The sequence below is a fragment of the Scophthalmus maximus genome, chromosome 12 (assembly GCF_022379125.1).
Source record: "Scophthalmus maximus strain ysfricsl-2021 chromosome 12, ASM2237912v1, whole genome shotgun sequence".
NCBI lineage: Eukaryota > Metazoa > Chordata > Actinopteri > Pleuronectiformes > Scophthalmidae > Scophthalmus > Scophthalmus maximus.
Window position 1 is genome coordinate 7,678,936 of NC_061526.1, and position 23,565 is coordinate 7,702,500.

Below are 23,565 nucleotides of genomic sequence, written 5' to 3' on the forward strand. Positions count from 1 at the left end.
TGCAGTGAATTTATACATCTCACTGTCACTCTGATCTACATCATGTGTATGTGCGCGTCGAACGGGGAAACAGATTTCCCCAGAGGAAGGAGCGACGCTGCCGCTGCGGCCGCTCGTCGTCTTCTCCGGGCCAGCGGCAGAGGCCAGATGTTTTTTCAGATCCTCCCTCGTTTCAGGAGCAACTCCAGCCGCTTTCTTCACATTTGGTACAAATATTCACCGGTTTATTTGGTGAACACGACGCGTCGCTTTTTAAAAAATTTTTAAGCGCGTCTCAAGAATTCACAGGCAAATGAAACGTCCTGTCAAAGTCTTCACGACGTCACGTTCAGATATAAACGTCCACTCGGACTCACGGACAAACTCATTCGGCTCTGGTTGTCCAAAGGTCAAGGTCAAGGTCACCGTGACCCTTATGTTGCGTTCCTTGCTTGAATTTGGTAGAATCATCTGTAATTCCGAGCTCCGAGGTTTAACATAACATCAATATTCGAACGTGAAGTTTCGCGGGTGTAGTTAGCATTTCCATGGCAACAGCGAGTTCCGCCGATCAGAGACATGGATGTTGCACTGTAAGATTGTGGGTAGTGTAGTATTTCTAAATGACATCGCGGATAAATACATGTTTTTCTTAAGACCAGGTTGATTTCATATTAACTTTCGACAGGTGATTACACATTGTTTCAAAACTTCGTAGCTCGTGCTCATAATCAAAATGTTGATTCTGAATGTGAAGGGGATTTTTCAGTCCGTGGGCTGTTGAGTTCTATTCACACGTTTTAAACGCTGCACTTCTTAAAGGTCGTCGCCGTGAATGGGATAAAAAATCTGCTTTGTTAAAGTTCACTAAAGTTGAAACTGTTCACGAAATCTCAAATATACTTGACCTTCTGTAAGTTCACTGTAAAAAAACAACATTAAAACACTCATGGTTCTGAAAATATGTAGGAGAGAAAAAACAAACGCAAAACCCAGTTACTGTACAATCTGCAGGAAGTGAAGTATTTTTGCGCAGAGATGAACGACAACGACTACGGCAGGAAACAAAAAGAGACTGACTTTACAAGTTTTTTTTTTATATTTATAGGTACTGGACGTCGCTTTTTATCGTAATTACCATTCATTTTGAAATTAAGAATGCAAAGAGTCCGGCGCAGAAACTACGTCATGTTCAACACTTCATCATCTTCTCTGTGACCTGCTGTTTCCACAGGAGCGTTAACAAAAGAACCTATTGGTTATTTTAACCTGCCCCCGACCAATACAGAACCACCCTTCCTGACACACACACACACACACACACACACACACACACACACACACACACACACACATCCATCATAATAACGCCGCCGCACACCCGTCATATCAACAGCAGCGCTCCCGTTCTCCCTCTGCGTCTCCTGTATCGTTACCCAACGCACCCTCTGTTTTCCTAAGAACCGACCAGAGGAAATGAGTTTCATAGAGAACACGCACACACACACACACATAGAAAAACCCAAAACTTCCTGAAGAGACTAAGTGGGGCCAGACAAGCGCTCACCCTGACACACACACACAGACACAGACACACACACACACACACACACACACACACACACACACACACACACACACACACACACACACACACACACACACACACACACACACACACACACACACACACACACACACACACACACACACACACAGAGTTGGGAGGAACAATACTTCTGATTCGACCCTGCTGCCCCGACTACCGGCCATTGGAAAGAGGGAGTGAAGGGAACGTCTGGGAGCGGCGCGGTCGGAATACCTCGCCGGGCACGGAAAACAATGCCGATACTCCTGCAGCGAGGCAACAAACACCGCTCTGCCCTTTTGATAAGGTTCTTTTTTTTTCTCTTCGCAGGAAGCCGAATAAGGAAACGACCCGTTGGGAGTGAGAACGTGGAAAAGGCCGGAGTCTCAGAGACGACGACCACGACTGGTCGACGGGGTTTCGGAATGAAAGAAAGAAAAGGCCAATTTGATGAGGCGACGAACAAATGATGGATGAGAGCGAACGGAGGAAGCTGCTAATCCATGGATTGGCTAAAGAGAGAGAGACAGAGAGGGAGAGAGAGAAAATTCAAAACAAACATTGCCCTAAGCTTTTGGAAAACTGCCGATATCCGCCGACAGGAAGCTTTTCAGTTCCAAGGCAAACAACGGAGTCGTCAATCTACTGTACGGAGGAGTTGATTAATTCCTTCATTAGATTCCTTTGCACGGACAGGATTTGGCAACACACAAAGATTCCAACTCTGATTCTTTTCTTACCCTTCAGTGAAGTGGCTCCCGATCGATCAGCTTCCTCGTCGCTGCTGCCGCCGATCCTGGAAAACAGATTGGAGGAATGGTTCAAATCGTGACGGGAGGTCGTTTGCATTCAGCTGCTGCCGCTGGGGAACATCTCACCTGTGATTGTTCCAGCAGACAACGTGTCTGCTGTCGCTAGGGAGATTTTAAACCACATCTGGATCCCGGATACTGAACGGAATAAGAAGATTAGATGCGACTGTTTGTACGTTGAATCAAATCATTTTAAAAAATTAAAAAAATCTTTGTTTTTATCAGTAAATCTTGATCTTTACCAGACAAACTGTACGTGCTGCCTTTAGGGATGGATCAGTAAAATGGTCCGTTCAGATATCCAGGTTGAAAATATTCAGATTTCCAGGTTGAAAATAATCTGATTGCCAGGTTGACATAAATTCAGATTTACAGGTTGAAAATATTCAGATTTCACATTGAAAATATTCAGGGGACGTCCTAAAAAGCTTAACGTGACTTAATATTGCTAAAGCAGCGATCAATAATCACCAAATTTCTCTCAGATATGCTTCGTCATAAACACTTAAAAACCTGTAAAAAAATCCAAACAGATATCCCATAATTATTGATGTTATCTTACAGTAAGGCTTTTCCTTATAACAGGCTTCCACTGGGAAAACACTGCATGTAAATGCAATCCATAATTTCACAGGTGTGAGACGAAGCATTCGCGTTCTACTAACGTCCCCGGAGTCCGAATCATTCCAGATTTCCCAGTTTTCCTGGGATCAGGCTGACGAGTGATTCCAGCCTCTGGAGCAGATGCAGCACGGTCGTCTGCTGAATCACCGATGATGAAGTTGTTTTTCGCTCTTTACCGCGGTAACACTGACGGACATGTGACATGTGGCAGGACTTTTGCATGAAAAATGAATTTATAGGACAGCCCACATGAAAGAGCATTAATATTAAACCCAGTTTTTGGTTTTGAGGGACAAAAAGCCACCAGATGGACGTTCCTGAGTGCGTCGGGGGGATGAAGGCAAAAGCCTCTGTGACGGGATGGACGTGGTGGAGCGAGTCAAAGGTCTGACACCTGTTGCGTTAAGTCAAACAAGGTGCCGGAGCGAGCAGCGGTGGGATTATCCCGACGCTCCGGGGACAAGGAGTGCACTCCGTCGCACCCAATGACTTCTTTAAAGGGTGTTTCCACATTGTCCCGGGAGGAAAATCACAGGCAGCGGAAAACAAGGAGCTGGAGGAAAACCAAATCTGATTACACTTCTCTTTTCTCCTCCGTGAGGCTCCGGAGATGAAGCGATAAGTCGTCGCCGTCGTCACGGGCGGACGCTCTGACCTGATCCTCACCCCGAGATTCATATGGGACGGGGAAATATTCCAGATCGATCCCAGAGCTCGGAATGTGACGCTCTGGATCCAATCGCGGCTCCTTCCACTTTCTTTAATCAGGAGTTTGATCAGGATCGTTTGGAAAGATTTGCTTTGATTAACTACCAGGAAAAAAACCACAGGGAACTATTTCAGTTAGAAACAGCAGGTTGGCTCACAGTTTTTACCGGTTTCCACCCCGCGTCTTCTCTTCTGTCTCTTTATTGAATCACATTCTGGCTCTTCGACGTGAACATTTTGCTGCTTTTGTCTGTTTTAGATCAGAATAAATTGCATGTTGGATATTGGACGTCAACCGCTCTCGACCTCCCCGTAAACCGAGTTGGGAGAGGGGTGATGACTGTGGGATGGCTCGTCAGACGTGGCTCACTGGGAGAGATCTGGTTCTTAAAATGTCAAAGGTCCAGTTTCTCTTTTCCTGATTGCCAGAACTTGTGGACAAAACCGACAGCGGATCGAATGGCTTTGAGCAACGTGTTGCCAGTAGAGCAACAAAACCCGCCGCCCGGGAGATTTTCTATGGGGACAAAAAAGAAAAAAACTTGAATTATTATCTGGTGTTGGTGGATGAGTCAGAATGACACAGTTCACACTGCGATTCCTTTTTTGGGACCCTGGAGGTTCATTAGCAAAAAACCAGGAGAGAGTTTTTCCTGATTAACGTGTTTGGATTCACTGAGCGGTCACATGAGCGGCGGCGGCGGAGGTGATGGTGACGAGCTGCGACCGGAGCTGTGGGAACGTTCACCCGGGAACCTCAGGTGAGGCCAAGAGGCGAGGAGACGCCACACTGCAGCAGATTGTGTTGCATTCCTTCACACACACACACACACACACACACACACACACACACACACACACACACACACACACACACACACACACACACACACACACACACACACACACACACACACACACACACACACACACACACACACACACACACACACACACACACACACACACACACACACACACACGGCGCTTGCTCTCAAGTATTTGCTCGCCCTCGGGAAACTCCAAACAAACACACAGGCACAGGAGTTGACACTTCAGGGTGTAGGACGACACCTCCAATCGGCCGATTACCACATCCAAATGCTTTGGCCGCTTTGTAATATGCACCGGGACAAAGGCCTGGGAACGGGACGGCCTATCGGAGCGAGGGAGAGAGAGAGAGAGAGAGAGAGAGAGAGAAAGGGGTACGAGTTGGATCTGGGAAAAAACCCCACAGAAAACAGAACAACAAACAAAACAAAAACGGGAACGACGCCATAAAGAAACTCAAAGAAAATCAGGAAAGCAGGATATGAGAAGAAGAAAAGAAAGATAAGAGCGCTGTGTGAAAATACAGCTCAGGAAAATGTGTGTGTGTTTCAGGTGTGTGCGTGTGTGTGTGCGTGTGTGGTGTGAAAAGCCACGAGCAGGTCAGTAACTTGAGCCCCATGTGAAGACGCAGCCACAGGAACTGAGCTCAGGAATACTGAGTCATTACTGAGCAGCTACACTGGTGCTCAAGTTCCCACACACACACACACACACACACACACACACACACACACACACACACACACACACACACACACACACACACACACACACACACACACACACACACACACACACACACACACACACACACACACACACACACACACACACACACACACACACACACACACACACACACACACAGAGTTAATTCAGTGCAACAACTGAATCCATATGTAAAACAGACACTTTCCTTCTCACAGAGATTATATGGCGAGAGGACGAGCTCTGACTCGACCCGACGGAGACGATGCGTCGACCGCGCCGTTAAACCCCGCCCCCTCTCCCCCATCAAACCAGCCCGGGGTCGTCTGGACCGGTCGTCCCTCAACGCGGACAGTGAATCATCACAAGTCGTCATTTCTCTACGGAATGTCGGGGAACGTTGAGGGATTTGAAGTTGGCTTCTTCAAACGTCTTTATTTTTCCTGATTAACACAAAAAATATTCAGTTTATAATGATGAGAAATCTGACGTAAAAAAATGACTGGCACAATCAATAGATTATCAAAATATTTGCCAAACAGCCTTACCGACAATGGACGAGATCCATTATGTGCCCGTCCTTTGTCGGAACATTCAACTTGAGCAGAGATGTCGGGATTAGGTATGGTTGCCAAATTTTTTTTATTTCTTTTGTATATAGGTCCATAAATGTAAATGTTTTACTCCCTGATATCAGAATTGTCATTGCCCCACCAAAAAAATAAATATCAATATTGGGATCTATCAGACATTAACTTATTATTATCTATTAATCAGTTGGTATACAAACATTTTATTTGAATTTTATTTTACTTGTTTGTCACATTATTATGATCAGTGTAAGTGAAACAACACTGTAAAATAATCGTTGGTAAACCAAGAACGATGAGCTGAAAGATGCTAAAACAAAATCAAATCAAATCAAAATCAATCTGATTCATGTAGAATCACAGTTCTACAGACTTGGTCATATTTGGAAGAGGACCGACAGTTTTCCATGTGAAGCCACAGATTAAAATCTGAGTCATTTTTTATTATTCATCAATATGCTGATGACTTTCTTTCTCATTCGTCTGTGAGCGCGACGTATTCAGATTGTTTTGTTTCATCAAACCAACCAACCCTCCCTAGAAGGAGAAGCTGCAGATATTTCACTAAACAAATCTAATTATTAAATTTGATTATTTCCGGTTCATTCCTCGACAAATCAGCCGTTTTCTTTCATGATTATTTGTGATGTTTCCAGTTTTCCTGGTTTTCAGATACTTAAAGTACTCTCGTACTTTAAAACAAAGAGAATATTGAAGTTTAATTAAAAAACCAGGAACAGGCAGGAACAGAAAGCTGACAAGGATCCAGGAAAAGACAAAACACTCGTTCAAGTCAGTGAAATAATTTAGTGGAACAAACAATTTTTTTCTTTTACATAAACATAAATTAATCCACGTCATGATTCTCTCCTTCTTATATATATATATATATATATGTATATATATATATTTATATATTTGTTTTTTTTAAACCTTCCACAGGAGCCGAGGAACGTTCACGTCCTTCCATGAGGCAGCATTGTCTATGTGTTTTATTTGGGAATATGACTGTCCGATCGGAGACGACAGCCGCAGCGTTCCCAGGTGGGAGTTTACAACTGTCAATCGTCTGACAACAAAAAGAAAAAGAAGAAGAATCTGGAGAGTTCCCAGGCTTCCATGAAGTCGTTAAGGAGTGTAAGTGTGTGTGTGCATTAGATCCACTTGTCACACTCTGGAATCCTTCAGCCCGGAGCTACAGGAGGAGGAGGAGGGGGAGGGAAGAGGGGGGAGGGAGGCGTCGGAGCATCCATCAGCCCAGCTCGGAGCGCCGTGTCCGTGCTCGCTGGGGCGGCCGGAGGGCAGACAGGCACGGAGATTCCCAACCCTCCCTTCATCTCTTCCTCCTCCTCCTCCTCCCCTCCTCCACAACGGGATTATCTTTTCCCACCTCCTTTAAAAAAAAAAGAAGAAAAAAAAAAAAAGACAAATGGAGGGGAGAGAATTTTGAGAATTCCAAGAGGGAGGAAGAGAAAAAATAAAAAGCCCAAGAAAAGCAGATGTGAAATATTCCATTGACTAGCTTTCCTCGTGTGCATCCGTCCCGCAGGCGTCCGGGTCAAACCGGGAGGAGTCACTGTTTTTTTTTCTTTTTTCCAAGTGGTCACTTTCAGAAAAAAAACGTCTCCAACTTACCAAAAAAACAAAACAAAACAAAAAAAATTATATTCCATTGTTCTGTGGTCGCCTGTGCACATGGAGCTCCACTTACTTGACTTTCTCTGCACAGCTTCTTTTCAAAGTGGAAAGAGAAGAAGATGGTGCTGGTGTCTGGTCCACAGAGGAGGAAGAGGAGGAGGCGGCTCAGTTGAAGAGGATGGAGTCGGGGTCTCTGTTGGCGATGTGCGCCATGTGCTTCAGAATGTCCTTCTTCGTGATGATGCCCAGCAGCTTCCTGCAGGAAACACAGACAGTTAGAGAGAAGATTATTTCAGTGACAGGAAGCAGAATCGCACATTCCCTAATCCAAGGTCGGTTCCCCGGCATCCCGACGCTCCGTACAGAGGAGGAAGGGGGAGCGGGAGATCGGGGGAGGGGGAGGGGGAAAGTGATCACACGAGAGACGATTACTGTCGACACCTCGGACGCGTCTGGAATGAGAAAAAGGAAAAATCGACTTCCTGTGGCGTGTGGAGCTGAAGACAAATTCAAAACAGCGTCTTGGTTTGTTTTGTTTTTTGCAGGAATTCCAAGAAACTCCGGCATAATAAACGTGGAGACTTGAAAAGACAGAAGATTGAAGCATTTGCATGACCTTTTTAAAATTTTGAAGTTAGACCCTATAACAAGAAGAATTTAAAGGTTTAATGTTTAAATCTAAATTTTTAATTAAATCCCCAATAAAATATTGGCCTGCAGCTTTTTGTTTCACGGACTACAGAAATGACAGTAAAAAAAGGTGATCCAGATGATTTGATAAAGTAAAGATTTAACCTTTTTAAAAAATATGAACATATTTTTGAGCAGATTTTTAAAGATTTACAGTCTCATCGTATTCTGTCGTTTTCGGACGTAAACTCCGTAAAAAACATTTTCCGGAGTTTGCCCGACACGTTCCCTCCACATCTGTGAATCTATGATTTCTGCTTCAGAACGATTCTGATTCCAGTTGTTAAAATTCTGTCTGTTTACCAGAGTTCGTCCCGGCAGCCGCCGGGTTCGAAGAGAACTCGATGTCGATGACAAAAAGTTCCAGCGGAGAGAGAAATAATCCACACAAAACGACGAGGGAGAGAAAGTGATGGAAGAGAAAACCACGTCGGCGTGTTAGTTGTTTGACAGAACATGAAAATATCCATAACAACGATAAAACTCCTTGAGTTTGACAACGTCAGACCTCAAAATTCTAAAACAACTGGAACTTGAGGTTCATTCTCTTCTGTGGTTGTTTTCTCTTCGGGTTCGTCTGAAGCTTACATTACATACAGCAACATTGTCCTTGTGTCGCACCATCATCAATCGTCAAGAAGGCAGATATGGAGTCTGACAGACGTCACTGTGTGTGAGAGATGTTTCCCCTCGCTGGACGCAGTTTTTCGTGATGGATTTGATTTCACACAGACAGAAGAAGAAAGGTTCGGTGAATATTTGCGGGAGGTTTTCACATGACGACCTGGAACGAAGAATTCCATAAAACCGGGGCAAAGTTACAGCTTTGATTTTTTTTTTTTTGAAACTGCTAGCGGCTGCAATCGAGCCATTTTGCCAATACAAGACCCATAAAACAAATGGAATATTTTCACAAGATCCGGGCGTCTGCGCAAAAAGTTTTGCGAGTTGTCAGGAATGATTCAAGAATGTGTGGGAAGATGGAGAATGTGGGGGAAGAACATCGGGTGTCCGGGCCCCGATGAATAAGGAAATACTTCACACACACACACACACGTCCCGAAGATCTTTTTCGAGCCACTAAACCCTCCCGTCACTGACGTCCTGTCAAACTGACTCCACCACCTCCAGTCTCGCACTTCCTGTCTCCCGTGATAAAAGCTCCCCGGGCCTCAGCAGAAGACAAATTAACAATCGGGGACGAGACGCTCAGTCGATCAATCACGCTCCGATCGCTGGGAATCACCGGGAGTCACTTTGAAGACGCGGTTTCGAGAATTTTTACGAGCGACGGCAAAAAACAGAACACAGCAGGAAAAATTTGAGAAACTGCTCTTCTTCTTCTTCTTCTTCTTCTTCTTCCTGCGTCTGCAACATCTGCTTTTTTTCCATTACGGAGAGAGAGAAAAAGCCCGGAATGTCATTACGTCAACAGACGGACAGATTCCATGTCTCAGTAAAGTTCACATATTAATCCTCAGACTGAACCTCCCCTCCATTAACTCTTCATGTCATCCTCCCTCGCGTTTCCCCTGAACGCCCGAGCTGACAGCGGGGCGACCCGCGGCGCGTCGGACACTTCTGAACCTATCTCACTTTAACGTCTACAGGAGTGGGAGTGTCGTCCTCGTCTCTCGTCTCCTCTACACGTCTTATATCGCTTTCTTTAAATTCTGAATGTGTACGTGTACATGTGTTTTGGTTCTCACCCGTTGTGCGTGACGAGACACTGGCGTAGGCCCAGCTTCCTGAAGATGTCCACGGTGATGTCCATGGGCGTGTGGTCGGTGACCGTGAAGGGGCTCAGGTCCATGATCCCCCGCAGGCGGAGGGGGGGCGGACCGTCGGCGGCGTGGGGCGGAACGTGCTCGGTGAAGACCACCTGCGAGGCGCTGACGACGCCATCCTGCCGCTTCCGGGCGTTGTCTGGTAAGAGAGAGAGGAGAGAGGTGGGGAACGTTTAGTACTTTAAAATTAGATTTACTTCATCGACAAACAAAAGAATCATTCTTCTTTAGTGTAACGGTCGCCTAGCAACACACACACGCATGCTTACAGATCGGGCTGATTATTCAATGATTTTTCAATGTGCAGTTTTCAGACGTCGCTCCAGCATCTTGTGTCGAAAGCTTCTTTTTTTTCAAAACGCGAACTCCGGAAAATATCCAAACTTTTCCTGGAGTTTACAGTTTCACATATGACTATCGCGGCAGGAGCAACATGCACAACAGCAGGAATATTCTTTGGCTTCTGGGTCGAGGACGTGACGGGACAATTCCGCCGCGGAAAGTGGAAGTGTTGTGGTGTAGATCGCCTGGGTGGCGAGGAAGTTTTAAATTCTAACAGCCAGATCTTTTTTCCTCGGCACCTGATCTTCGTTTCTGGATTTTTCCAGCTCTTCCTTCCTTTTTTTCCGACTGACATATTGAAACCATTTTTATAACATACAGTTCATTTCAAGCATCTGACCTATGGATATTAGCAGGTCTCGTCTGAGCACGAAACCCACGAGCCGCTGCGACTCCTGGGACACGACCACAGGGAAACCGCTGTAGCGCGTGCTCTCCACCAGCGCCTGCGGACACATAACACACACACACACACACACACACACGTTAGTGTACATGCAATAACATCCACAAAATAAATTATAAACCACAGTTTGTATGAACTACACTTTGTGTCAAACGTGCCCTCAGATCTTGTAAACGCCTTTTCGTCAGTTTACGTTCGAGCAGATTAATTCATAACACGGCCCGAGGCGCCTCTCGCTCATATCTTACATAAACATCTTTTCACAGGTTTATTAATCTTGCTTCCATGCCTGCACTCATTTTTTCTTCATCATAACCACATGTACTTCTTACTACATGACAGTGTATTTATTTTTTTCTCATACATTCCAGTGTGTTTGGATGTACAATGTGTGATTAATGCCCGTTACTGTACCTCCACCTCGCCGACGGTCATGCCCTCCTGCGTGAGCATGGCGAGCGCGGGGTCCGACCTCCGTGGCCTCATCACGTCCACCGCCAGGCTGCTGTGGTCAAACTCCTCCTTCGGCTCCAGGAACGGGTAACCGTTCAGCCGGATGTGAGCCTGCACGACACGGACGAGTAAAAAAGACAAAATTCAAGCTACAGTGTGTAATATTTAGAAGAACCTATTCAAAGAAGTTGAATATATTGTCTATATCTATGTGTTCATTTATGTATAATCAACTCTGAATGAGTTAAATATAGTGACATGAGGTGGACTCGACCTCTGTGAGTCTCCATGTTTGCTACGTCGTGTCGAATTACGGTTGTTGCACAAAACGGTCTAGAATACGTTGCGTTCATGTAGAATGCCAGAATTCAGACGCTGCCAGAAACCGGAAATGGAATCGGCGGTGCGCCGGCGGTGTTCCCTGTCGGTTGCTCAGTTGGTTGCGGTTTGCAACTTTACTTCCAAATGCCGATTTGAAAGTAAAATGCAATGCAATTAACAATTGGCCAACATCGTGCGATTTACATGGCGCTTTGTGTTTGGTGTGAACGTAACTGAAATACGGTCAAAATTATTTTTAAGGCTGTTATTTGTAAATTAAAAAGAAAAAAAACCAACTTGATATTTTTTAAAACAATAACTCACATCACGACTTTTACTCGAGCGTGTATGTTTTCATCTGGAGAGGAACCATGTGGGAATGTGGGTATGAAATGTATGATTACCGATGGAAGTTTGCCAAAAAACACATCAGACCAAAGTGGGAAACAAAAAATGAGGAATTATTGTTACAACGTCAGCCCGAACTCAGACTTTCAGCCTTTTTGAAAAAAACACAAACATTTCAGATTCAGATCTCAGACACGTGAAACACGTCACGTCACCTCGTAGATTCCCTCTCTCCCGAAAGCGTCCGCCACCCACTTGCTGGTCATGGTCGCGGCCATGAGCGGGACGATGTACTCCAGCCCGCCGGTCAGCTCGAACATGATGACGACCAGCGACACCGTCATGCGGGTCACGCCGCCTGGAGGTGAAGAGGTCAGATCAACTCAGCCACAGAACACTTGAGTCAAGATAAACATCTACGACAGTGCGTTTATGATTTTGGGTCCATGGGGTTGAACTGCTGCAGTCGTGTTCTTGTAAACAATGCTGCAGGTCGGAGAAGTTCATTACTTGACGTTTTTAATCTGATAGTTTGAGGTCTGTGTTTCCCCCCCTCGTCCGTACATGGAAACGTTTTAGTTCAGCTCAGTGGTTCCACTGTAAATCCAGTTCACAAAGTGCTGTTGCATGTTTGCGGCAGGAAACCAAAGCGACATGCCGCCGTCGTATATTATTGTAATAATATCAATACTACTTTTTGTGTGTGGGTCGTGTCTCTAATCTTATTTGTGACATTTTTCCGACCACATCTTTGTCGACGTTGACTTTTGACCAATCAGCTCCAAAAGTTTAGAGAAACACTCCCGAGTAATATTTATTCACTTGTTACACACACACACACACACACACACAGACGAGGGGTTAATAATAGTTCCCTGCTTCCAGTAGCGCCGACATGCACGGTAATAAAAATGTCCGGACATGGAATCCAATTACTAGAGACATTAAAAACATAAAAGTCCTAAAAACAAAGAAATGCTTATGGGCAATAAAAAAAAACAACTTTTGTGCATAAAAAGTATTTAAACTATAATAAATAGGAAAAACAAGTTTTCCCTTGAGGGATGCGATCAGCAACACGAGCTATATAAAACTATTTAAATATGGACGGATATAATAACAGTAGTTTTTTGTATTTTAGTCAGGGACACGAACGGCCTCTGGGCAAAAAACTGCTGGAAAACTTTAAATAACTTCAGAGGGAAATTAACAAAAAAAAGGAAAGAATACTGTTGAATCCCTTGTGAACTCAGCAGCTTCTGTTTTGACACTTAAATAATATATTTCCTCCGCGTGACAAAGCTCGACCTCGAGGAACGGGATGGTAGAGCCCAAAACTTAGTTCCTGTCAGAAATTTACTAACCGTTAATAATGTGCTCGTTTATATCCAACGTGTAACGCCGAAGAAAAGTTCACGATCTGCAGATACTTCTTTAAAAAAAAAAACGATTTATTGAGAACTTCCAGAAAGATATAATTCAATAATAGTTGGAATAATAATTCCTGAGTTTTACAATTTCGAACGTCAGTGATTTTATTTTCCAAAAGAACCGAACATGATTCAAAACATTATTTTTTAAAACGAGCGACTATATCATGGAACAAAAGCAAATAAAGCAGGAAATCTGATTTTATCAAATATTTGAAACATGTTGCTTCGCTTTGAAAACTTGTTTAACAGATTTGAACGAGTCGTAGGATCAGATTATTCCTTTTGCAGTGTTCAATGTATGTTTTGCATCATGAATTTAGGGGGATAACCTAGTTTAATAACATAATTCCAAAGGCAAAAACTACTGTACAGTCTCCTGAAGGCCTGGGAAGCATCTGAGCCGAGTGGACCCAACGTCCCTTCTCTTCCAAAACCACATCCATCTGCTCCCCGGGACCCCCGGAGACATTCCCAAATCAGGCCGAACGTGTATTTTTAAACCCTCTGGCGTGTTCCCAGACTTTGTACATGCTAAGAATACCGCAACAGAAACTTCCCGATTGAATGCCCGAGCGGAGCTGCTCGTCCTGCCCCCCAGGGGGTTCAGTCGGAACATTTCTGGTTTGGATCCCTTTGTCTCACCTAAGCACGCGGCGGCGCCGACCATGGCGTAGAGCCCCGGCGTGATGCAGTCCGCCCCCGGCGAGCACCAGCCCTTGAAGATGAACCAGTCGTGGTGGTAGTAGGCCAGCTGCTCCATGCCGACGCCCAGCAGGCGGCCGGCGATGGCGCCGACGGCCATGCTGGGGATGAAGAGGCCGGAGGGAACCTGCATGGCACAAAAATGATTAACGGATGTGATAATAAATCTGGATTATAAAAAAAAAAAAATGGTTTGAAATGACGTGTTTATGAAAGAGATTAAATTCATGTTTTTTGTTATTTTTTCTTACACAATTCACACACGTGTAGTCCAACTTTTTGTTGAAGCTTTAGAACTGAAAAATAAAGATTTATATATATACACATTTTAATTTGAAGGACACAATCGGTGTCAAGATTTACTGCGATCCAATAATGAGCGAGAGGATATATATGTATAAAAATAATGATGAAATTATTAAGTGAAACAATGGCAGTTCGGTCTGAATTTGAGGCTACTTTAGCATATTTGCAAAAAAGAATAAAAAAACCAACAAGATGGAGATGAATTATTGGCCGGTGCAGCTGAGCAAATTAAAACACACACGACTTGCAGAGTTCAAAGATCCTCATCATGTCAAGTGACGGTTTGGAAAAAACAGCATGTTCCATAAAAAGTAAATTAAAAACAACGCCCAAAGGCGGCAGAGAGAAGTTCACTGTGACTCAGTTTAAAGCCTCTGTAATTAAGTGATAATCAGTTTGTCCAGAGAACAATCTCCTTTAATCTGCACGTAAAGAGCCACAGTGGTTTTTTTTATTTTTTCTTCTTCTTCTTCTTCTCTTTTACAACTGGATTCCTGCAGGAAGCCACATGACGGTGAGTCACGTTGCAGTGGATCAGCTCGTAAAACGTTTTTTTTTGAGTTTTTTTAAATGATGCTGCATCTGGCAAAAAGAACGAGCGGTGATTAAGAGACTGAAAGTAGGACACTGGTTTCAGGATCAGGTCTGAGGCAGCTGGGACGCAGCAGCGACTGTGTGTGTGTGTGTGTGTGTGTGTGTGTGTGTGTGTGTGTGTGAGAGAGAGAGTGGGTGTTTCACCGACCTTCATGCCAAAGGTGATGACGGTGATCAAGATCTTGAAGACTAAGGCCAAGGCCAGCTGCCACAGAGCGGTGTACAGGCCTTCCCCTGCCGGCCGGTCCGCCAGGCTGTTACCAACACCTGTTTCTGACGTGTTGGCCGGCTGCAAGTGGGTGTGTGTGTGTGTGTGTGTGTGTGTGTGTGTGTGTGTGTGTGTGTGTGTGTGTGTGTGTGTGTGTGTGTGTGTGTGTGTGTGTGTGTGGACATGAGCAGCAGGAGGACAGGAAAGATAAACACAGAGATTATGATGGAATCAGACAAAATGTAAACGAGGTGGGGAAAAGGACGGAGGAACAGAGAAACGCCGGCGGACCTGTTTGTAGCCGCAGAGCTGGGAGGAGTCGAGCAGCGAGCAGTCATTGAACAGCTCGGAGATGAGCTCGGCGCCGCTCATCCTGGTGTAGCTGTTGGGGAAGGCGAGCAGGGCGGTCACCGCGGCGACCACCAGCACCTCCGTGACGGCGTAGTGACCCAGGCGAGTGGTTTTACCTGAGACGAGAGTCGGATCGATAAGGAAAGAGAAAGGCGCCAGGTCTGACGTCCTGAAGTCTGCATCCACACTCACGTCTCCTGCACCAGGCGATGTTGGCCCTGATGAACAGCGCCCCCCACAGGCCGCCGAATATGCCCAGCAGGATGAAGGGGGCCAGCTCCACCAGGTGCCACGGAGCGTGGAACTCCACGTAGAACAGCACCAGGCGGCTGTTGCCGAACGGGTTGATGGAGCGCAGCGTGAAGGCGGCGACGAGCGCGGCGAAGAAGGAGCGCCACAGCGTCTTCAGCGGGAAGTAATAACTCACCTGGAGGAGGAGGAGGAAGAGAAGGAAGAGAGGGAATACGAGTGATCAGTTCCAGCTCAACGTCGTCTACTTTGCTTTCGGAAGGTTCCAGACTTCCTAAGTGACGTGACCCGGAAGTATTTCAGCGACGGCTACAATAAGAAGGAGATTCATCGCTTCCCATCTTATCTACTTAAGAGGAAAAAAAGGCAATAATATGTCAAGAGGATTTGTTGTCATTTTTTTAAAAAAGTTTTTATAATGTTTCTTGCTACCACTGTTTTATGTTGCTTTTCCTGTTTTAATTTACATGGTTATATATATCTATATTTTCAAATTAAAACCTCTTGTACCTGAGAATGATGAAAATACAGATCTTTCTGATTCTGAAAAGAAACGCCTTGTGTAAGTGCAGCCAGATTTTCTCTCCTTTCATAACTCCTCACAGGAGGAATAGTGTTTAGGAAAGGAAGCTACGATCCTCCCTCAAAAAAAATTCCCAGGGTGGGTTTTTACTGAAGAGAGATTACAAAGCTTATAATTCCAAAAGAAAGAAGGACGATGCCCAAAGTCAAGAAAAATCAAACAACACGTGGAAAAGCAATTAAAAATCAATCAGGATTTGTTTAGTCACCTGCTCGCGATAAAATTATCTGATTGGAATTGAAGCATCGCTGTATTTCACGTCTCACGTTGCCAAGAGAGACGTCGCCGTCCGATCTTATCTGAGATCTCGACCTCAGTGTAAATACTGTCGACGCAGACGAGGGGATTGTGTGTGTTTGTGTGTGTGTGTGTGTGTGTGTGTGTGTGTGTGTGTGTGTGTGTGTGTGTGTGTGTGTGTGTGTGTGTGTGTGTGTGTGTGTGTTTGTGTGTGTGTGTGTGTGTGTGTGTGCGCGCGCTCTCACTTCTTCCAGGCTGAAGAGAACTCCTCCGATGGGTGCGCCGAACGCCACGGACACGCCGACTGCTGCCGCCGCCGATAAAACCTACGAGACGGGAAAAACAGCAAACAAACATCTGAGTGAACGAAACAGACGAAAAACAGTATGACGGGAGTTTATTGTTTCACTCTGTCAGAAACATTTGACGTTTCAGTGAACGGCGCAACCGATCGCAGAAAACTGTTTTTTTCTAGTGGCCGTGGGAGTTTGGCGGATTATTGTTCTTTCGGTCAGTAGATTTACTGAGCAACAGACTGGTCAGATTAAAAATAAGAATTGGACATTTGAACATTTATATATCAAAGAAGAAGAAGAACTGAAGCCAAAACGACAGGAAACAATAAAAAAAAAGGAGTTTGAGGATCACGCATACATTTACAGTGAAGTAAAAATGCATTAAAGGAGAATAAAATCCATTCATAACAGGAAAAAACTGATAAAAATTACTGTAAAAATGCTGCAAAGGAGAAACAAAATGAAATAAAACCTTCTAAACTGATTAAAACCATCAGTAAGATTTAGATGAAGCTTCTTGTATAACGTCTGTCAAATCGCAGGTTCTCATAGACGACAGTAAACTCCGCCTCTTAATTCACCGCCTCGCTCGTACCTCTCGCCGCTTGGCCTCGTTCTTCCGGTACTTGGTGAACAGGTGACACAGTATGTTGGCGCAGCAGCACGCCACGTGCACCAGGGGGCCCTCCTTCCCCAGACTGAGCCCCGAGGAGACGGCCAGCACCAGGGTGATGGTCTTGATGATGAGGGTCCACTTCCCCAGGTAGCCGCGGATGATGAAGCCGCTCAGGATGGTTTTAATCTGAGAGAGAAGGTGAAAAGTGTTTGTGTGAGCAGAGGAAGAAGAGTGTGTGTGTGTGTGTGTGTGTGTGTGTGTGTGTGTGTGTGTGTGTGTTTGTGTGTGTGTGTGTGTGTGTTTGTGTGTGTGTGTGTGTGTGCAGAGGATCAGGAAGTGTTTGCGTTCTGACGTGAGGGTTCACGCTCGGGGAGGGGGATTGTAACTCCGAGAGTAGATATTGATGGAAATGGGAAAGGAAAGTAAAGACGGTGGAAGTTTGTATAATAAAATAAAATTAAAATTAAACTGCCAATCTCTCAAAGTTAAAGTGATCAATTTTTTTTAAAGTAGAGTGAGGAAAAATCATAATTAACACGATGAAGAAATAAGAGAAAAAAACGTTATGGTGTTTGCATTGCGGTCTCACCTCCGGTATTCCAGAGCCACATGCGTACGGAGCAAAGGCCCGGACCAGCGCGACGGCCAGGAAGGCGAAGAGCAGCGCCCAGAAGATGTACATCAAATAGTTCACAATGTAGGCAAACGCACCCTGCGGGGCACACACAAAGACAATACACACGATTTATCATTTCTATATAAATATAGAAAACATCAGCTTTGTATTGTTTCTTTGGTGTCATGACAGTTTTCAACCAGGAGAGGGAACCAAAGCACCATGTTAACAGTGGCATGATGGGAACTGTGACTGTTTGGAGCCATGAAGCATATTAATATATTTTTTTTAAAAACCAACCATTTGGCTGCTGAATGTAAAATTAATAATTGTGCAGAAGAAAGAGTGTCCGACCTCCGGCGTCCCCGTGATGAGCTCCGCCCAGCTCTGCCACTGCGGACAGCGGTCCCGCTCCTGGAACGTGGTCTCGTTGGAATTCCAGCAGCAGTGCTCGTGGTTGAACCAGAAGCCGATGAGACACACGCCTTCCTTCATGTCCGTCAGCCAGTGGGCGGCGATGTCGATGCCGCCGGCGAGAGCGCCTGGAGCGACGGCACAGAGAGAGAGAGACGGGACAGAAGAAGAAGAAGAAGAAGAGAGTGAGCAGAAACATCATAGGTTGATTAAATATTGTTTGTGTGGAGATGATGTGTACGTGTGTGTTACCTGACATGAGTCCCACCAGCAGCATGAGCAGCCACCCGGAGAAGGCATCGCTGACGCTGATCAGCAGATCCACGGTCGACCGACGGCTCTTATTGGTGATCTGGACGGAAACAGAACATCATCATCATCACGGTGATTTATTTTACATCCTGTATTAAATCATATTGTCATGCCATAGGATTCTGTCCATGTTGCTGCTTCAGACAGTATAATAAGTACAATAAGCAATACGGCACTTTGCCCTCGCACCTCTCGGTGTCGGTCGCGGTCCTTGCTCTTCTCTCGGACCCAGTCGATGGTGTTGAAGTCTTCGTACGTGCCCACTCCGGGCAGGAGGTCCTCCAGCGGGTCCACCAGTTTACTGGGGCCGGTACCATTCACGCCGGCTGCTCTGGCGACGCCCCCACCGCCTCCGGCATGCACCTCGTAACCTCCTGGAAGAAGAGGAAGAGGGAGACAAGAGAGAGAGAGGGAAACACATGTTAGATGTGCAATAATGTCGTCAACACGCAAACGCCGACATCTTGTTTGCAACCATGTGGTTCTTATATGTATGTGTATATATATATATATATATATATATATATATATATATATAATATCCTTCCTCCATCAGCCAATCATTCACACATGAGAATTCCCTTCACAAACATCCGTCTCACTTTCCAACACGATTTGCTGCAATGCATTAAAACAAAAGTGTCCTCACTTACAGACCAGAGCTGACTGGTTCGACCGGTTTTACACATTCCGGGTGTAAATAAATAAAATGTTCTCTGTCACCGAGACGACAGGAAGCAAGAAAAACCCAACGTGTAAAATGTAACTTTTTCTATTACAACTAGACAGGTCTTATGTCTTTGCCCGGTCATTAGGTTAACAGTATACAACAGGATATATTTTTTCCCCTCTGAACGATAAATCGTGAGCCCTTTTTTTTCTTTAGGATGGATTTGCCCCCTCAAATTATTCGTGACAGCCAAAACAAAGCAGGGCTGAGGCCTTGAGAAGATGCAGCGTACAGGGATTTGTGGCTAAGGCTGCGAGGACACGGACACTTAAATATATACACACACTTTAATATACACAAGGAGGAACACAGACTAGTTAGAAAAATGGATAACTGGAACAAAACAAAAAGAAAACCAGAGGCAGGTTTGTAAGTTTGACCTCAGCCTTGAGGACATAACAGGGTCTGTGACCCCTCACATGCATGAAATAGGAAACACACACAGAGATAAGAGTGTTTGGAAAAAATCATGAATCTGTTGCTGTTGACCTCAGTGTCAAATGCAGCTACTTACACACACTCTCACACTCTCTCACACTCTCTCACTCTCTCTCACTCTCTCACACACACACACACACACACACACACACACACACACACACACACACACACACACACACACACACACACACACACACACACACACACACACACACACACACACACACACACACACACACACACACACACACACACACACACACACACACACACACACACCAGGCGGCGGCAGTCAGATTTGTTTTCTCCGCAGCACAGGAACATTAACCACACCACTCGGTGCTTGTAAATTGGTCTTAATCATTAAACTCCGCGGTGTTAAAGTGAAAATGATCAGCCGAGGACACAACAAAGCCACATGCAGCCATAAAACTTAACACCATCTAAAACACACACACATTGAAGCAGAAACAGAAACAGAAACAGAAGACACACACACACACACACACACACACACAGGTAGCTGCAGTGGAGGAAATACAATGATCCTGTTACTCGAGTATAACCGGTGGCGGCAGGATAACTAGAATTTTTTAAAATGGACTTTTCATTCATGACAGAGCAGGCGAGCAGAGCTACAAAGCAAAAGAAGCTCCTTTACCATTTTCAACCAGCTCCTCCTCATCCAGCCGCCGAGTCCAGAACTGCCAGACCATCTTTCATCCCTGGACCAACTCAAAACTCAGTATCAACATCTAAACACTGGGAATCTTTTCCCCTCCTCTGAACTCCTGTAGGGAATTGGACTCTGGCAGGAGCACCGCCCTCAGTGGCAACCAGCCTCGGAGAAATGAGTAACGATTGGACGATCGTGGATGCCGACTTGCAGAGCTGGTGGGATCTGTTTTACGATAGGCTGAGAGAGAGTGTGTGTGTGTGTGTGTGTGAGGTATGTACTACTACTAACTTCAGGTTAAACTCTACGACGCTGGTTCTCTTCTTACCGGGGTAAATCACCATGGTAACCTATGACCAATCAAGTCACTGGAAAACCCAGAGTCACGTTGTATTATAGGGGCCAGCTTAAAATTTTGAAAAAATATTTTTAAATAGGTTGTTCTTTTCTGTTTTAAGCTGTTGAATCATATTATTTTCGCTCCAGTCTATAGTAAGACGCCTAAACCAAACTGACCTGCAGGTGTCAGCGTTTCTTTTTCGTATCATATACTGACAAACGTTATCCGTGGTCCTGACCGTGTCGCTTAGGTCTATGAAGGTCTTTGACCTGCTGAATCCTGTGGGATCTTGATAGTAGTCAGGAAGTGAGGCTGTAGATAAACAGTGCTACGTAACAGGGTGTTTTCTTTTTCTCTTCAGTCCCCTCAGGCAATAAAAACCCTTTCAATGTATATATATGATGTATGAGAAACATATTTAGTTCACCAACCAAACCTCTGAGTCTAATAAGAGTCTGGGATCCTCAATGTTTCAGAGAAACTGGAACTGACGATTTTGGAATTGAAGCTGAATGTAAAGCACAGTCATCCCGACCCTGCTGTGACCTCAGGAGGAACGTGGCCGTACACAAAAGCTCCACGAGTTACACATCACTGTATATTTACAGGAGATATGAGGAAACCACGGTGAAATTCTTTTGACGGTGGCGAGTGCCGACACTGAAAGGTTTGGACTGTGGCAGTTATTCAAAACCTCCAGTGACGCTTCCGGTGTTTGGTGTCTGGTGAAAACCACATGAGCAGCCGAGTCATTCATCCTGCGGAGTTGTGCATCTTTGTTCTTCAAACTTTTAGTTTTGACTGGCTCAGGAAAAAAAACTTGTGAAAAGATTTTTGGGGGGCTAATGCTGATGCCGATATTAGGGAGTGAAAGAATTGTGATACAGCTATATATCGGTCAATATATATATTTTGGGGGCATCACCAACTGAGCTTGATGTGCAGGCGTCTGCCTGGTGACTGCTGATGTCGCTGGGACATCACACCGACAAGAGACGGGGCAAATGGAAGGAAGACTCTTGAGATTTTTCTGAGGAAACGCTGCCTCGTTTCCAAATCGTCCATCGAGCGCGAGGAAACTAAAGAATCAGCGCAACTGGGATCAGTGGACTCATTCCGAAGTCGGGCAGTGACGTCGCAGTCGGCAACCAAGTGATTAATCAGATCTGGGTTGAATCTGGTTGCTAAGGGATTGATCCCCGGTGGTTGCTAAGGGATTGATCCCCGGTGGTTGCTAAGGGATTGATGCCCGGGTCAGACGGCAACAACATTTCCAGAACATTCAGGCGACTGTGTGGAGCACGCCCACTCGCTCGCCGTGACCAGGGAGATTACAGGAAACTCTCTGGAAAATATCCGGAACAACATTTGCGGACTTTGCCCCCACTTCCGGCAAAGTTCAGGAAAATGTGCGGACTTCAAGAGTGAGCTAGACACACTACAGAACAAACCGGTGGCAACATTCAAACTGTCGCAAAAAAAAACAAAAAAAAACAGAAACAATCCGAGCTGGATTTCACTGAGTAAAGTGATCCGGTCGTAAAACGGTCAGAAACACAGGACTTGAAGCAACAACACTCTCCAGCCTGGAACGTCCTGCTGAGCTCAGCACTCGCTCCCTGTCAGTGTGTGTGTGTGTGTGTGTGTGTGTGTGTGTGTGTGTGTGTTAGCCGACTATAATTTTTTCATTTTCACACAGCCTTCACACGCACGCACGCACGGTCAGTCTCCAGCGGGTGGTTTGAACTTTGAACTCCTGAGGTCTGGTTGCCATGGGAACTGGCCTGTCACATGAGCCCCCCGCCGTGAGACGACAAACAAGCCTCTCTGGTAAACGTTAACATCCACGCCTGTTAAATCATATTTACTGGCTCCGAGGAAAATTGAATTAAAGACACAATGTGCGTCATGTTTCGCCAGATAAAAGTTTTTCCGCATGGCAGAAAGAAACTGAAATATTAGAATGATGCAACAGGAAAACCACTTCAAAAGACTCTGAACTGAACAAAAGAAAGGACATCACTGGTGTCTGCTGTGTTTCTTTAATCCAAAATCTAAAACGTGCCGTCCAAACATGGCGGCCTCCCGTCTTTCCTGTTTCACACCCGGTGAAGTAAACACTGCGATACGATTTTTTAAAAGAGTCTGACCACACTGTACTGTAACCAGAGCTGTGACTCACTCGCTCCCTGTCAATCATTACATCCTGTTGTCACCAGCGGTTCGGGCGCCGGACGCTTTTAAGAAGAAAGTCCTCTGACAGGACGTATGATGTCAATATGACCAAGGATTTAAAAAAATATCTGTGAAAACAAAAACAAGGGTGAGAAACCGTATAGATTTAAATATTAAAATATAAATCATCCATTAAACCATTAAAGCTAATTCATTCTGACGTGCGAGTCTCTTTTCGCTTTGTCATCGTGGTAGGGAAGTCCCTCTCTGGAAACATTTTCCAGTTTTCTTCCTGGTGTGGTTTTTCGAGGGAGTCGTTCATCCTCCAGGTTGGACGAGTTCCAGTCTTCTTCCATGGACGCATTTCTTTTTTTGAATCTCCCTCTGTTTATGATTTCGTGGAGCCCTTCGGGACTTTGCTACAGGCTGTAAAATAATTTCCAAACAGTTTATTCTCGATA

The 23,565-nt window shown here is 45.1% G+C and overlaps 1 protein-coding gene and 1 long non-coding RNA gene across 4 annotated transcripts in view; one reads left to right on the top strand and one right to left on the bottom strand.

Annotated features, from left to right (window-relative positions):
• The first annotated feature begins 1,602 nt into the window (after positions 1–1,602).
• Positions 1,603–7,250, top strand: LOC118285684. Its single transcript, XR_004785211.2, has 3 exons — positions 1,603–2,214; positions 2,315–4,472; positions 5,469–7,250. It is a non-coding gene; the product is annotated as an uncharacterized LOC118285684 (long non-coding RNA).
• Positions 5,874–23,565, bottom strand: part of clcn5b (chloride channel, voltage-sensitive 5b) — a 22,709-nt gene continuing 5,017 nt past the window's right edge. Inside the window, exons 1-16 of one of the 3 annotated variants that reach the window (XM_047336242.1) lie at positions 20,575–20,735; positions 18,932–19,116; positions 18,683–18,782; positions 18,371–18,558; positions 17,990–18,112; positions 17,380–17,586; positions 16,734–16,814; positions 15,612–15,846; positions 15,360–15,535; positions 15,009–15,149; positions 13,901–14,087; positions 12,041–12,183; positions 11,118–11,267; positions 10,638–10,743; positions 9,878–10,094; positions 5,874–7,734 (exon numbers count right to left, since the gene is read on the bottom strand). In XM_047336242.1, coding sequence (XP_047192198.1) covers positions 7,644–7,734; positions 9,878–10,094; positions 10,638–10,743; positions 11,118–11,267; positions 12,041–12,183; positions 13,901–14,087; positions 15,009–15,149; positions 15,360–15,535; positions 15,612–15,846; positions 16,734–16,814; positions 17,380–17,586; positions 17,990–18,112; positions 18,371–18,558; positions 18,683–18,782; positions 18,932–19,116; positions 20,575–20,629 — 2,385 coding nt within the window. In that variant the 5' untranslated portion in view covers positions 20,630–20,735 and the 3' untranslated portion in view covers positions 5,874–7,643. Of the gene's footprint in view, positions 7,735–9,877; positions 10,095–10,637; positions 10,744–11,117; positions 11,268–12,040; positions 12,184–13,900; positions 14,088–15,008; positions 15,150–15,359; positions 15,536–15,611; positions 15,847–16,733; positions 16,815–17,379; positions 17,587–17,989; positions 18,113–18,370; positions 18,559–18,682; positions 18,783–18,931; positions 19,117–20,574; positions 20,736–23,565 lie in introns of those variants that run through there. The other 2 variants (XM_035606284.2, XM_047336241.1) reach the window with 2 other exon arrangements.